Source organism: Stegodyphus dumicola, chromosome 2 (assembly GCF_044657685.1).
Source record: "Stegodyphus dumicola isolate Sdum_Otavi_A_Nest chromosome 2, ASM4465768v1".
In the NCBI taxonomy this organism is placed as follows: domain Eukaryota; kingdom Metazoa; phylum Arthropoda; class Arachnida; order Araneae; family Eresidae; genus Stegodyphus; species Stegodyphus dumicola.
In genome coordinates this window covers 253,590,087-253,607,624 of record NC_140769.1, presented here as the reverse complement: position 1 = coordinate 253,607,624, position 17,538 = coordinate 253,590,087, and the positions used below count along the sequence as shown (strand labels likewise).

Below are 17,538 nucleotides of genomic sequence, written 5' to 3'. Positions count from 1 at the left end.
ATGTGATTATATTGTCTTATATATGTGCTGTATGGCTATTGGACTTGGTATGTATGAAATATAGTGAGGGTGCTGCCTTGCTGACACCTGGTGAAAAGCATCAATTAACACTAGAATTGGCGAAGATTAATTTCTGCTTCTACGTAACCAAGTGGGAAAATACGCTTTGTCAATTGGTAGTTCTAGTCTTATGTGGAGACTTATATGATTAATGAATAATTAAGAAATCATGTGATCTATAAAAAATCTTGAAATAATTTCTTCTTTCATAAGTAATTTATTCTTTTCCAAATTCGAATATTTAAAGTAGATATAATTAATTGCAGTATAATAGAGAATTAATATTAAAATATTAGAAACGAGTTAATTAATTTTTTTCATATAGTTCTAGCTCTTTACGATTCGAGGGGGGCTGAAGTTCTGCCTTTTACCTTGGTGAGTAGTTCTTTCATTTCTTCATCCGCTTCAATAGCTTGCTCAATATCCTGGACTGTCAGTTTAATTTGTCGCTGAGATGGATTGCGCGAGACAGCTACATTCATTGACCACTCAAGTAGTTCTGCAGCCACATATTCGGTAACAGCAGTCAGAAAAAGGGCCGCTTCTGGTTTTACAGTCCCTGTTGGAAATTTTTGTTGTAACAACTCGTGAATCTTTTGAGCAAGCTGCATGGATTTATTTTTGCGTGTGGTCGCTCGCTTCCTTCTTTTAGCATCCCTTGTAGGAGATTCACGGCTGCGGCGTTTCCTTATACGCCCCGATTTTGCCCGAGGTGGCATAACTTCTGAAATGCAGTAAGAATTATATTGATTAATTTTTCAACAGAGTGATAAGAACCGATAATGAACCTAAGGAAGATTTAATGAATTTTTATGAATTTCCGTTTAACTTATTCAAAAATAAAATGTAATTTTTAAATTACTTCCCCCTAATAATATATGCAAGATGATTAATCTAAGAGTGTATAAATTTCTAGGACAGGTAGGTTGCAGAAAGGCAAATCGGAATCATATAATAATGTAGCCTCGTAAATACTAGTTTAATGTGACAGATGGCGTGTTTGAACACAAGACTACTCTTACATTCTTTCATGATCTTATTACTTGTAAATCGCCAGCACAATATGCCTGAATTTACGAATGTAGAGATGGCTGGTATGCACTTTGTGAATTGTGCGATTGTGCAAAGAATGGTTTCTAAGATGAAACAAGTAGCAAACTACTAAATATTTGCACTTCTCCTCTCCATCAGAGGCTATGCAACACTGCTTCTTTCCAGAGACTTGCTAGGTTGTTAAGAACCATGGACGTGTACTCCTGACAATGAAAAGAATGGATTACGGGTACATCCCGTACATAGTACATGTACATTTTTGGAGTCGTACAGTACAAAGTCCATAATCTGGACGTCCATTATCCGGAATGATCTATAATCCAGACCTCAAACCCACAAACTTATGCATGTGCATAATGAGTTTAACACATGCCTGTAAAGCATTTAATGTGCGCGTCCATTACGCATGCGTGTAAAGCCATGTGTGCTTTTGATAGTGAAGAAAGTAGCTGAGAACATTATTGAAAACGAAAAAATTTCAATTGACAAGTTAGTCAGTATTCTCGACACAGCAGTTGCAGGACTTGAACAGTGGAACTTTGTAACTGAACAAGAAATTATGTCTGTTTATAGAATTAAAGAGAAAGTATTAGCACAAAAAAACGAAACAACTTACATTGAAAGAAATGTTCACTAAAGTAAACAAATAAATATTAAGTTTTTTTTTTCGGGGGGGGGGTAAATGTTGATTCCCTTTAGCTCATAATTGTTCTTTATTTCATAAATCACAGTTTCATATTTTTAATTGTATAATTTCTGCATGCCATCTTACCAGATTTAAATTGATGATCTATAATCCGGAAAAAACACTAATCCTGAATCACCGAAGTCCGGATTACGGACTTTGTACTGTATTAGGTATCTCCAGGCTTTGCTAATTGTTAAGCTCCGTTATTCAGAAGAAGCACCTAATCCTAACAAAAGAGCAACTGTATATTGGCATGATCCATCCCAGTTCTCTGTATCTTGGTTTCTGCTTGAGATATAGTTGCATGCATTTCATGAGCTGCGCTTTTACACAGTAAGACCTAGTGTATACTTTCTGTGTATTTATACAATGGTACCAGCAGTAAGTTGAAACCGAACTCTAAATTTGCTGCTTCTGTGCTGTTCACAGATGAAGTGTCACGTTGTAAGAACTTGCAACAGCACTAAGCCGATTTGCTGTTAATGTTTGAATTTGTATAATCCAAGATTACTTAATCCCATTTCTGGCACTTCTTCATGTGGGTACAAGCAGTTACCGGATATTTCTGGAGGATGTCTTGCCAGAGCTATTGAATGAACTACGTGTCCCTTTAGCTGCATAGTGCACTGTGGCTTCAGCACATCAAGGTCCTCTGCCCACTTCAACAGTCACACTCATCATCACTTGATCATGATATTTCAACATCAGAGTCCATTTATTTGGCCTGAAAGATCAAAGGATGATAATTCCCCCCGACAAATGTGTAACAAATATATTGGATATATTGCATTTGAATGTAATCAAGACCTTGCAGCATGCATCTGTGCAAATGTTTTGGAAGTCAGAAATATGTCATGGACTTCCCAAAATGTTCGTATTCTATGCGTTGATGATGTCAAGCACGGTCTCTTCAACTTTGCAGCTGTGAACGTCTTCTGTACCCTCAATGCATTTAACGAATATTTTGTGAATAATAAAGATAATTTACCTCACTTTGGCCCTGCTCTTTCGTTCCTCAATCTATGTACCAGATGAAAATGGAATTTACGACAACTGTGTGTACAACCTACCTTTCCCAGTTATTTGAACGCTGTTAGCTGAATTTTTTTGTGTACTTGTTCTCCTCTATTTTTTTAATTGTATTGTTTTTAATTTTTCCGTCCTGGGCACCAGTTTGATTCTGAAAGGACAAGTTCAGTTTTCGGCTTCCTTTTCCCTTGCAATGCAATGTTGGTCTTATTCCCTGAGGAACCCTTGGGCGACATTTTTATGATAAGGCAGTGAAATAATCTAGAGATTCAAATGAAACGCCTGGTGCCAGTGTCCAGCATTGAAAATCAAAATTATCTTAAAGTTTATATTTATTTAAAAAGTTATTTTAAACACTAAAGAAATAAAAATGCACAGTTATATTTCTCTTATATGTAATCATTAAAATGTTGATGAACATCTCCATCTGGATTACTACATATCATCCAGACGTAGCTTTTTATTGAATAATCCTGAAACTCTTCAGAATACTTGTTTTCTTTCGGACTAACAACAATAACTGTTCGCTTATCTCGAAAACATTGAAAAAAAGACAATGCCTTGACTCCGACTTCTTTTACTAGCGATTCAGAACTAATCTCTCCAATACGACGATAGTAAAACTTAAAGATATAAGCTATGTTTGTTAAACACACTTGATGTTATGTTGTTCAAGTAAACAAACCTCTCCGATTCTCAAAGAATGCCTAAAGGTGATGCACATTCAGATACAAATAACTGAAGCCTTGGTCTACCTCTTTGATAGTTCTATTTTTAGTTTAACCCACATTAAAGATTTACTGCGATTGATAACTATGTATGAGATCTTTCAATCTACTGACAAGCATTCTATCACTGCTGTAACGAAATTTTCTATATGCGACCCTCGTTTTGTTCTGGTCTTAAACAAGGTATTCTTAAAAAATTTCATTTGATTTCAGCCTGAGCCCAATACCGGTATTTTTCAATGAAATTATGATTCTAGCCGGAACAACTTGGTTCGTCAAATAAGAAGAGTTTCGTGCTTTTGTCTACCTGAATCATGATATTAATGGGGAATTGTTGTTATTGCAAATTTTATTACGTAATCAGTATATATGATATTAATATTTTTTAATTTTGTGTCTTTGTCAGTTCAGAAACAGAGTATTTCATTTATTTGTTTCATTGCACCAATATCCTGATGACAGGGCAACGACCCCCCCCCCCATTTCTTCACTGTGCTTCTGTTTTTTGGTATTTGCATGGGGTTTTTTTCGAATTGAAAATGAAATGAATTTTAAAATTATTTTTTATTTGATTTAACTTTGCATTATTACCACCACTTTTTGCTGCTATCAGCGCATACTTTGATTGTGATCTCTTTTTTTAACTTACTTCATATTTATTCCTTAATACGAAATTATGAATGTATGCCTCGCATTCATCGCGAAGAACAAAATATCAGGGAAAAATTTAACAGCTGAGGAAGAAAACCCCTATTTCGAACTACCATCCTTCGATTTTTATGACCTATGGCCGTTTAGTCGAGAAAGCTTAGACTGTACTCATCTAATCAAGAAGTGTTTAAATGAATGAGAGGGCAATTTAAGGAAGAAATTTTATTGAATGGCGAAAAATAATGTTTAAGGTAATTACCATTCTTTGGACTTCGGTATCATTTCCTTTTACCATTAGTTTTACTCACTTTGCATTCGTTTTATTGTATCATTCGATTCTAATGATACATTTTAAAAAATTATTACTGATGTTGTTCGCTTTTTATTTGTTTTATTATTTTGCTTAATTTTGTTATACGTAAGTCTAATTTTTATATCTTCATAATTAATTTTTTTATGAATTGCTATAATTTACTTGATTTCATTTATGCCTTCTTATTCTTTTATTTATTATTAATTAATTTGTTTTTGCTTACCGTTCCTCACGGAATGGGCTTTCATGTGCTCCTGCGATTTTACCCTGATACATTTCTTATTATCTGCTATGAAATTTTAATTTTAAAAACACGATATTTATTTCAATTCTTTGCATACATTGCTTTTCTTAAGGAATGTGAGGTAGCGGGTAGAAACCCGAGATACATTTTCTTGAAACGGAAGGATTTTTTTTTTCAACCCTTACTATTGTGGGATTCTTTTTACAATGTGCAGTTAATAACGCAAATAGTTATTATCGTCCGAAATCTAAAAATCGTCCGAACGATTTTTAGATTTATACCGATTGTATTCATTCTTAATAATGTTTATTATCAGTGCATAGAATTATTCACAGCAGAGGCTAAATACTCATAGCTTCTTTTTGGGCATGTACTAAAGTAGCGAATGAATTATCTGCTTTTGCATATCGATGCCGTTTAAATGTTGACTTATAATATTGCATAGCTAAATACTGCTTCCTTCTGGGCACATGCTAAAGTAGAGAAGAAATTATTTGCTTTTGAATGTCTCCATAACGGTGTCATTAAAAGGTTGAGTTTATAATATTGCATATTTACTGTTATTATTTTAATATTTATTATTTCAATTTTATTATTTCAATATTTATCCTGCGAAGCGCCAAGAACATAGAGCTCCTCAAAATCTTCGAAATACCCAGGTGAAAGATTCGAACGGTAGAGATGCAGTTGAGAACCTCTAAGTTGAATTTCTGCCGAAGATCTATGGTTGCATTTTTTATGGGTTTGACATTATTATGGAGAAGAAATGGCCCGGATCTCTTGGTCGAGCTTTGCTTGGTTGAGCTTGAGGTCTAATCGAGCTTTGCGGTGACGTCAGTGTCTTTTCATAAACATTGTGCATTTATCATATCTCTATGTTCCATGAGGCCGATAAGAAGTAATTGTTCCCTGTCGAAGAAAACTGTTAAGGTCATCTTCCGTGCATTAGTGGAATTTGCCTTTAATTATCTCGAAGCACCATTGGAGAGATTTGTACTAACTTGATTTGACAGTGAACTGAAAAGGAGCAACTAAGGAGTAAGATAAATGAACTCTGGTTAATATCCTCGCAAAGGGGCTGACTCCATAACAGTTTTCGTAATTTTCTCCACGTATAATGTGAATACGAGCCAGCTTCCCTTAAAGTTTCCTATGGCGGCATCCCTCCTCTAAGGCAGATCAGTCTCTGTACGCTTGCCATAATCCGAAACCTATAACTTGGCACAAAAATACTGATACATGTTTTATCATACTGACACCATGTTTTACCTGACAAGGAAGCAGTTCTTTGGCATATTGTTGCAGTTTTTCTATAGCGTATACTAACCCATTTAGGCTTTAGCCACTACTAAAGCCGAAAGCGGTGGTCGTTTTATTATGGAGGCACCTAATAGGCAGCCATCGTTACCCCCTATGACAGACAATTTGCATCCATGCCTTCTTCAGGATTCAAACCCGGGCCCTCCGGTACGGCAGCAGGCTTCCCTAAGAGATGCAACCAAACGCCCTGTTTCTTGTCCCTTAGCCGGGTTGTGAGGCATCATTGGACGCACAGTCTATGAAACTTCAGTTTGTTCGTAACCAAGTGCGTGAAAAGTTTCAACTCTCAAACAAGCAATGTCGGTAATTTTATCTATTGTTTCACGTTGGTCTTCCTGAATGAAATCATTCACTTTTGCAACAATCGCATTTGTTCTGCGTTTTGATGCAGACTTTGTTTCCTCATCTGCAAATAATGATCGTTTCTGTCTAAATCGTTTACACCATTCCTTTATTCTCTGGAGTGACATGCACTGTTCACGGCGTAATTTTACCTTCAGTTGATGAATTTTAGTATCGCCTGTCCCTTCTACCGTCAAAAAATGGTTTGCGATCCGTTTTTCTTCATTCCATGATTTCATGTCTAATTTGAACTTGTCTGAATGATAATGAGTGCATTAACAGTGTAAGATCCAGCCGTGGCCGGTGTGGGGTATTGCACGCAATTAATTAACTCAAATTAACCTTCTTTACAACAAACAGCGTAGATTATGTACACTTTGTACAAATAGAAATACGTCAATTGATAGAATTGTTTAAATTTATAAAATTATCACACTGAGCATTGAGCCTCTCCCAGCGAAACCAGTCTCCAACTCACCCTTTTTCGATCTAGAGGGCGCAACCTCTTTTTGGGATTACGGTTTTGGAGGACCAGGCACTACAAACGGTACGAAAGATTCTTCTGTTTATTTTGGTTTTCAATTCTTCTCATTCGGTTTCTGTTTATTTCGATTTTCAATCAGTCCCACCTGGCGTCCTATGTAAGTGTGGAATATTCTACTTCGTGCTATAATTACTTCTTAGATATTTTAGCAGCATAGACAGAAATACTTGTTTCTCTTAGCACCCTTCAGCTTGTTTTTCATTCAATGGTACTATAACATCTTAAACCCCTTCGTTCCCCCAAAAATGAAGAAGTTCGATTATGATTGCGAATATGCTTCTACTGTTATATAGAGAAAAAATGCCGCTCAGACGTGAAAGTGGTCAATGACTCTGACTGCTGTACCAAAGGGCCCGAGTTCAAATCCCGAAGAAGGCTTGGATTCTGTCTTTTCTTAGAAGGTAACGGTGGGCCACCTGTTAGGTGCCTCCTATATTAAAGTGACCCTCGCTCCCGGCCTTAGTAGTGACCAAAGTCCTAAGAAGACGTTCAGAGTTATGACCATGAATTATAACACACGCTTGACGTCATCGGCGATTGAATTACATATACTGGTATATTCCTGGCGCATCTCGGACTTTTGGAGCAATTGTACGGATATGTAATACAGGGTCCTAATTTCTAATCACTCTGAGTCTGCTGCTCCGTACGCGAGGTGATTGTCAGCCATCTCTCTACATTTGCGAATTCATCCGTACTCTACAGCCGTTTATCAAATGATGATACAGTAAGACCCAGACCATTTTAAGATCATAAGACCACTTCGTGATCAGGTGCGTGGGGAGCACCCCAGCAATCTCACAGTAAGACCCCGCTTAACGCGGGATATACGTTCCATCAAAGTAGAGCGTAATATGAAACTGCGTTGAACGAGGTTATCTCATCATGTAATAATGGGGTTAGGGTAAGATGGGTAGAAAATTGGTCAAAAAGTAAATAAAATTCTCAGTGTGTTTACATTTCAGATTATTCAGTCTCTTCTGTGTTTCCAATTTTCTGCATTTTTATCAAGAAGGTATCTGATGTAATTTGCGATTTCCTCTTACGCTTTGTAAGAAGTTATTGGTAAGTGGATAAGGCATTCATAACACCCGGCCTTTGAACTCCTGTCAAAATTTGGGTCATTTTCAATAAATTGGTTAAAAATTTCTGTTATAGTGGTCAAACTGGTTTTTAGAAACGCTGTTGAAAGTTCTTTTTGCTCTTACTATTTTCAATATTTTTGTGGTGTTCTTGGTCCGCTAATTCCTTGAGCTCATCATTAGAAAGACTTTCTGCTGTTTCTTACACTATTTCTTCGACATCATCCACATTTACTTCATCTAAACCGGTTTGTTTCGCTAATTCCACTATTTCATTCATATCGACAGAGTGTCTAGTGTCACCGCCCTTGCTTAGATTTGGCCAAATGTTCTTCCACACCCCTTTCAAGCATTTTTCTATTACCTCATGCCAAGAAAGGTTTATGTTTTCTTCAGCATTCATGATATTGTAGTTTTCCAAAACTCTCTTATTGATTGTTGCTCTTCTTATTGATTGTTTTTTCAAATACCTGTCCAAGTGTTCGCCGCAGGTAATAAGCCTTAAAATTTGATATAACGCCTTGATCCACTGGTTGGATTAAGGCAGTTGTGTTAGGCGGAAAGAGATTTTCGACTGAAATGCATGTTATTAAGTCAAATAAATTCGTTGGATGGCTTGTAGCATTATCAATTAAAAGTAGCGCTCTTGATTCAAGTTTTTTAATTTCACAGTAGCATTTAACAGACGGACTTAATATTGAATCAATTCTGGAAAATTTTCATAATTATCCATGATTTTTTTATTAGAATCCCAAATTACAGGTAAAGTTGAATTGGATATTCCTTTCATCGCTTTTGGGTTTTTGGATTGGTAAACAAGTAGTGGTTTTAATTTGAAATCTCCGCTTGCATTACCACCCAGTAGTGTTAAGCGATCATTTTCAGCTTTAAATCCTGGTGTAAGTTTTTCTTTACGGTATAGAAATGTTCGTTTTGGCATTGTTTTCCAAAATAAGGCCTGTTTCCTCAACACTAAAAACCAATTCTGGAACATAGTTTCCTCGTTCAATTATTGTTTTTGATGTCGCTGGAAATTCAGCCGCCCTGTAATCTGTATGCTATGAAGATTATTTCGATGTTTAAATCTATTAAACCATCCTCGACTTGCTTCTCACTTGCCTCAACCTGAAAGTAATTAAAAATTCTTCTTGCTTTTTCCATTATAATAGATTAGTTTAATGGCATATTGCGTTCAATTTTCGTCGTCAATCCAAATAGAAAGTCGTTTTTCCATTTCCTCTATTATATTATTTCTAGAACGGGTAATTCTAGTTGCAGAGCTTGTCGTAGTTGCAGTTGCCGATGACAGTATTTTTTCTTTATTCTTAAGAATAGTCCTTATTGTTGAAGTTGCCAAATTCAATACAGCACCAATTTGAGATTGACGTTCATGAGTATCTAATTTTCTAATCACTTGCATTTTAGTTTCTAGCGAAATGCTTTTTCTTGTTGCTTTATTTTCATGTTTTTTATTATCACCCATGATAAAAGCTAAAAATCATAATATTTGTCACCATATCAATCGTTATATTATATAAATTAATTCTTGCAATAAAGTCAACAAATGTTTGAAACGATAAAAATATGTTCGTATAGCACCGCAGGAAAGAAGAAACACAGATAAATTGCTTCGGATATAGGAAAGCCTAAAGCTGCGTGCAACCCACAATTCAAATAAAAGAGCGTAAATCGAAACAGCGTTAAGCGGGGTCTTACTGTATCCTGAAATAGCACATGTGAAGTCCTGAGGCCAAAAAACCCACCTGACCGATTATAGAGGGTGTTACCGACCGTGTGTTCGATATGGCTTTGTGCAGCTTACGTCAAGTTTGTATACGCTTAGTTGAATCACTCTGTAAGGTTCTAATTGGGTAAAAGCTTAAATTAATGTTCTTCAGACTCTATTAGACTGACCAGCGAGTTATCGCTCTAGTCTGAATCAAAATGGCAAAATCCTGGGAAGGCTTAAGCAGCTTTTTCTAATAGTCCTTTAAATTCAACAGAAGACATCATTTCTGCTTACAAACAAAATCCCGTCACTTACGGATATGAAAAAATCAAATGTTCCATATCTTGAGGTATGTTTGTTTAACATTCACATAAATTATTTGATCTTAGGCTGAAACGAAATAGTTAACTTGCAAATTTACCGTGACCAGATGAAAACTGAGATATTAACTGTACTATTAGAAAACATTACTGTTTAAAAACCAAAAATAGTCTGAAAATATTTTTACCTTTTTAAGAATTTACATTTAATAGATAGCCATCATGGTAAAAGTTTACAATTGGGTGCCCCTTGTTTTTTGGCGATTCTTTTTTGGCGCCAAGATCGGCGCGAGGAAGGCACAATTTCAAGATGGTAGCTACACAAAACCAAAATAAGAAGTCAAAGAATTGCACAAACTCTGTGTTCATGTACACAACGATCTGTTTTCACTTAAAAAAACATCCTAGAATTGCACAAACTAGGCATTGCTCACTGCCCTAAATTTGTCCATGTACACATCAATCTATTTTCATTTAAATAAAATCAAGACGCTAATACAAAGTTAAAACTATCATGGTAAATAGATTTAAAGTTTCATCGCCAAAATTTAAAAAAAAATGTTGCTAATCGAAGGGACACCCAATTCTACACTAGAGCCCTCTTTGTTTATGATACCGGCTCTACAACAAACCAACAAAAAGTTTAATGAGCTGCCTTTGTTTACAAACAATGACCAATTAATTACGGTTCGTTTAAACATATATTATTCTAAATAATACAAAATTTCATATGAAAGAGTATAACTTAAATAATTAGAACTTACTAATCTATTTGCAATCACAAATGAGGCAAATTTATGTGACACCTCTGATGTCTCTCATCAACAGGAAAATGTGTGATGTTTTGAATCGATTTTCATACCGCATATTAAAAAAGAGACAGACTGACTTAGATGTTGCCTTGTCATATTAATTTTAAATATATTAAGTTACAACACGTGAATAAATCCTTTCACAGCAACGAACGTGCTCACTTTCATTTACCATGAAATCCTAATTCAGCTCCAGCTTTCTAATAAGACTGAACATTAGTGATAGTAATATATTAAAGGGAAATTAATTTTATTTTAAAGACATCTGTAAATGTTATTGATAATTTTTTCAGGACAAAAACTGATAGAAATACCTTATTCATTGTTAATTTACACGAGCGAATATCGGAATTCGTGATCCATTTACACGAGATAATATTCATATTGAAATCAAGTTATTGCTTTTGCTCCTCAAAGCCCTGTAATTCCACGACACGATCCACAACATATCTCTAAAATGAGAATCTCGTTTTTGTTTGATTCTAATCAAAATAGCATTTTATTTCCTTTTTCAAAATTACCTACTATCTTATTGTACCTATTCCACTATTTATCAATTCTACCTCCTATAAAGTGATTTATTGCTCAGACTTTCTTGCAAAAATTTATACTAACTATATTTTAGAAAAACATAGTTTCACGTATTTTTTTCGATGATTCAATAAGTTTATTTAAAAAGTTTTAAGAAAATAAATAAACACTATAACCAAAATCAAGAGCAGTACTTGAAAAAATGTTAATGTCACTGAAACACTGCAAATCTCTCGAGCCATTCTAGCTGTAACCTCCCTTGTTGCAATAATAGTTATTTCTAGGCATCTTTCCTATTGTGATAAATTTTAATTATCCTCGATTTACGAACTTGCGGTAACTGAATTAGAAGCTCAGTACTACAGGCGTAGTTTATTGTTTGATCTGTAAGCCTGTTTGAATCTATAAGGTTTATAGAATCTTGGGTAATCATACGATACGCTTTTAGTTCTTAGATGGAGCTACTAAAACGCTAATTTTAAATTCTAATGTGAATAAAATGGCGGGAAAAGAAATAATTAAAACAACCACCAATTTTAGTGGCGCCATCTAAAAAATAAATTACTAAAGTTGGTAGATCGCATAAAACCTACATGACTACCCAATTTTTACTACATTAATCGGTCATATAGAAATTTTTTCTGATTCCTGCGTTTATGTCTAAAGCATAACTTTTCTAACTAACCTTTCGGCGGTGGGAACATCAAGTAATTGTTTTTTTTCCAAATATGCGCGATATCTATCAGTCGTAAATTTGTAATGCGAGCTTGTTCGCTTCAGACCACTGCGGTGCTGAAGAGGAATGCGAGCTGAGCTTGTTCATAACCATCTAAAAGTTAAACAAGGATTTTCTACAATCCTATATTATCATTATTGTTTTTATGCATTGTCTTCAAAATAAAATATTAAAGAAAAGAAAATAATTTAAATTTCTTTCGAAGATATTGTTACGAAATGGACTGGCGCGGTTAGATGGCTTCTCCGCAAAGCAGTTTTAGGGTTGCTATAAAATAGGGATCAGGGTAAGGTTACCACATTTGGCGAGAAATCGCTCATTTGGCGATATGCCAGGGACGGATGCAGAACCTTCTGGAACGAATTCTTACCGGTTTAGCCGAGAATGTTTTCGAACACAAGCCGAAAGCTATATAAACCCTGCTGGTCCGCAGTCAGAGAGTGTGCCTCGTTTAGCGAGCTGATAGTCAGTCACTGAGCGAGTGTCTCGAAGTCGAGTGGGTCGTCGAGTGCATAGAAGAGTCTCTTAGTGTATCGCGGTTAGTGCACCGTCGAGAGAGTGTGTTAAGCTCCGGGAACGACGGAACCGAAGAGTCGGAATCTGTGCTCTGTGTGTTGTCGAGTGCATCGCGAATTGTAGCGTGGAGAGTCTCGAGAGTATGTGAAGTTCCGAGAACGACCAAGCAGAATCGGGAGCTGTACTCTGGTGTTTCGCAGTGAAGCTGTCTCCGCCATGATAGCCTGAAGGCTGTGTTGCTGATTGTTCCAGCGTGTTTATAGTAGATCTTCGACGATAGTAAAAAGTGGCTTTGGAACTGTCCTGATTAATATTGGTAAGGTGTGTTTCGCTATTTCATCAAGTGTCGTCGTTATTCACTCCAAATCTACGAACCCCGTACGAACGTGAAGGAAGAGAAGGAATAAAATAACGTAACAATTGGTGTCAGAAAAAAACGTAACAATATATTGAAGATATGAATCAGACAATTTTTTCTCTTCCAACACTTAGATGTTGTTCAAATCTCGGTACGGATATAAAACATGTCTTCAGAGCACTGAGGCTCAAAACGTAGCTTGCTGACAACCTCATCGCAATCTAGAATATATTTTAGCACTATGGAGAATGATGTAAACACTATCCTCATTAGAAGAAAACACAGGCAGAATTTAATTATGAATTTTGAGCATGTTTTGGGTTTGGTTCTACTAAACGAAATGTCTGCTATCCGGTACTGGAAAATGGAAAATAGGAGCTTCAAATTTGCATTAATAGATGGCAACGCTTAGATATCAACGACAAAAACTATACAGCAAATTCTTTCAAAAGTGATACTGACACTCAAGATGTGGTATACCAGACGGTATAGTGGTTGGTTAGGGGAGCCTACTACAATATCCAAGGGCCGGAGTCGAATTCTGGAGAAGGTATGGGTGTTTGTAAATGCATCGTGTCTGTGTGGTGTGGGGGTACTTTAAATACGCAGATAGCCAAAAGTCCTCTGGAGAGGTTGACGATAGTGGAAGATCGGTGTAGACCCTCGGATTAGTCCCCTCCCTTTGCTCGTCTTCAAAATTGAACTGACCAAAGTCGTACTGTCATCTGTATGGTGCTACATTGCACTATGAGCCACGATGAATTTCATGGGCTAGTTCTGATGTCAAAAGGGATAAGTCAGTGGGCACTGTCCTTTTACCGTAGCGGTTAATCAGTACAGCACCACCCTTATCTAGAGATGGCTTGAGTGGAGCCACACAGGAATCTCGCACCGGGCGCCCAGACCCAGCGCCGGATTCATCCAGAGGTCAGTCCTACCGATCAAAGTTACCCCCCGGGATTCTCGTCATCCAGGGCGTACATACATCCCATGCAAGGGCGCTATAAATACAGATGAGAATTTACAGAAGAATAACATGTGTACATACTATTAAGCTTGAGTGCTATTGGGCGGCTTCTGAATGCCTCTGATATGCGTTATACCATAAGACTAATATGTTTACATATGTGGTACATTTACATTAAGTACGCAGTACATGAACAGGACTCAACATATACATTTTACCGTACATTAATAATGCTCAACACATGCAATATGTAATATAAAAAGCACAGAGACAATATATATATATAATTCGACACATGAGTATAATTAGAAATTCTGTAACGTACTCATACGAGTCCGTATCATTCCCGCTGCGTGTGTACGCACTGGATTACATACTGATATATACTCCAATGGTTTGCATTTGACTTTGCATACGATTGTATAGGTATTACGCTACTGCGTTACATTTTCAAATATGACGCCTATACGGCATAAAATATGCGTTAAATATAGTACACATTTACATTACGTAACATGGCAATACGTGTGCAGGGACTGTACGGCAGATACATATAAATGCTTATTCTCGATATTATTTTGCTTACATAGTATGCTGCAGGGCGTATAGTGGCATGCATGCAATAGCAAACCTGAGTGTATACAACGTAGGCCCATACAGTTTCGAGACATTTACTGCGTTATACGAACAATTATATAAAGTGCATACAAAACATACATAGCATTGCTCATACTAACATATTACAAAAATCAGCATTAAAAAGACAAAGGCCTATACTGCATTTGCATATGGTTGCACAAATATAAGCCAGTAATGATGCTCAAGCAATTGTGCTGATGAGCATGAAATTACTTACATTCGATAGCTTATGTAGAGTCGCACATATAACACTTATGAAACGTAAACAGTATTACATGTGCGTTAAATAGAGCACATTTTTACAATGCATAACCGGGCACTACATTTGCATGGACTGTACGACAGATACTCATAAATACTTATTCTTGACATTATTTTGCTTACACGTTACGCTGCAGGGCGTATAATGGTATGCATGTAATAGCATACCTAAAGATGGCCTATGCAATTACGAATCATAATTCTGCATTATACAAACAATTATATAAAGTACATACAAAACATATATAACATTACACGTACTAATATATTTACAAAAATCGGCATTAAACAGACAAAAACTAATTCTGCACTTGCATACTAATGCATAAATTTAAGACAGTAATGATGCTCAAGCAATTGTGCTGATGAGCGTGAAATTACTTACATTCAATAGCTTATGTAGGGTCACATATACGATTCTTGCGATTATGAGCGTATACGATATTACACATGCGCTAAATGCAGATCCTATTTACAGTACATGACATGTTTACAATATGCATGGACTGCACGACGGATACACATAAATACTTATTCTTGACATTATTTTGCTTCCATATTACGCGGCAGGGCGTATAATGGGATGCATGCAATAGCATACCTAAAAATATACCACGAGGGCCCGTGCAATTACGAAACATTATACTGCCTTATACAAACAATTATATGAGGTACACACAAAGCATATATTACATTAAACATACTAGCATAGTAGAAAATCAGTATAAAACAGACATAAACTGATACTGCATTTGATATGAATGCATAAATTTAAGGCAGTAATGATGTTCAAGCAATTGTGCTGATGAACATGAAGTTACATTCGATAGCTTATGTACAGCCACGTATGTAACACTTGCAATTGTGAAGCGTAAACAGTATTACATATGTGCTAACTACAGTACATATTTACAATGCATATCATAGAACTGCATATGCATGGACTGATCGACAGATACACATAAATACTTATTCTTGACATTATTTTGCTCATGTAATATGCTACAAGGCGTAAAGTGGCATACATGCAATAGCATACCTAAAAATATACCATGAAAGGCCCATGCAGTTATGAGACATTATACTGCATTATGCAATCAATTATATGAAGTACACACAAGACGTCTATTGCTATACACATACCAATCTTTACAAAATTAATGGAACAATGCTATATCACACGTCTGAATATTACACGTCTAAGCCAGACATGCTATGTTATGCTCAGACATAATCGTGAAATACCATATCATAATACTATAAGCAGATAAACTTGCTTGTTACTTTACATATTGAGATATTAGCAAGAGGATGGCGAAGGTGACGAGCACAGTTTATTCTGCTGCGCAGAGGTCTGTGATGATAATGAGTACGTGTGATGATAATGAGTACGTGTGATGATAATGAGTAACATACAAAAGATGATAATGAGTACGTCTACCTGTCTCAGCAATGTCCCACTCAGCCTGCCACTTTTAGAGTGCCTGCAGATGGAGCATTCTTTTTAAGGTAGAGTGTGGCCACGGTATTGTTAGCTCCTCGGCGTCGTTATTTAGGGCAGCGTCTTTCGTGAGGAGGTCTGCTGGCTTTGCGCCCATTTCATCATGAAACTACACTTATGTCACAATACCATGAGTTTTTGCGCAGATAGCCATTAAGAAGCTTAATCACATTATCAAATCACAAAGCTCGTACAATATCACATCCAATGCACTGTTACTCCCGATTCCTATTAATCTCTTTTCTACATTACGAAGCTTTTTCATGTCACTGCTGAAGATTCGAATATATTGTACTAACAACTAGGGAAATAATAAGGTTCACCTAGCGGGGGGTGCATCGCGTAAAAGTAAACGGGCGGCTAAAGTCAGGGACGGCCGCACTCTTGCGGTACCACTGCTAAATATTTTAAATTCATTGCAAGTACTTGTCATATGTAAGTATTTTTTATAAAGTTTGTCATATGTAAGTACTTAGTGAGTATGAAATAAAAAATTTATTAATCATTGAAAATGTTTTTTAAATTTAGGGGTGGAAATCTTAGGCATGTACTCGGGCAGCTAATGGCCTAGGAAGGTCTCTGACCACTGACTGTGAGTACGCTTTCGTTCTGGTCGCTAATATGCGACTACGAACTGATATATTCATGTTTCAGTACAGAATGACCGAAAGTCGACATTTTCAATTTACAGTGACGGATGATGCAACTAATTTTCCTCGTTACATTAGTGAGTTTAGTAATTAAAAGTACGTAATCATCCCGCCTGAAATGGAGTACACCAAAGAGTAGCAGAGCTAAAGAGAAACATCCGGAGCACGTATATCATATAGCTTTGCACAGCAATAGCATAGCTTCCATTCTCTCAGTGTTTGACCTGCATTTTTCTCTTGGCCGCACATTCTTTGTAACAGAAAAACCAATGAGCTCCATATAAACGTTTTTTCAACAAGTGTTGAATTTCTTGGATTTTTGGAGAGAATGAAATCTACAGTATTGTAAAATTCTTGAAAAATCTATGGGCCTACTTCTCTCATTTAAACTGTCTATCAGACGCAGAGATTTTTCTATTTATTCCGTGCTCTTACCTATAAAAGCCACTGGAGCGAATGCGTCT

The 17,538-nt window shown here is 36.3% G+C and overlaps 1 protein-coding gene across 1 annotated transcript; it reads right to left on the bottom strand.

Moving 5' to 3' along the window:
* Nucleotides 1–288: 288 nt before the first annotated feature.
* LOC146998944 (uncharacterized) lies at nucleotides 289–11,056 on the bottom strand. Its single transcript, XM_085810359.1, has 2 exons — nucleotides 10,868–11,056; nucleotides 289–784 (listed from the first exon to the last, which is right to left on the bottom strand). The coding sequence occupies exon 2, from the start codon at nucleotides 777–779 to the stop codon at nucleotides 396–398; it is 384 nt and encodes a 127-aa protein (XP_085666485.1). The 5' UTR covers nucleotides 780–784; nucleotides 10,868–11,056; the 3' UTR covers nucleotides 289–395.
* Nucleotides 11,057–17,538: the final 6,482 nt, after the last annotated feature.

Coding starts and splice junctions, on each gene's coding strand:
- LOC146998944 (XM_085810359.1), bottom strand. CDS start 779: ATGCCACCTCGGGCAAAATCGGGGCGTATAAGGAAACGCCGCAGCCGT.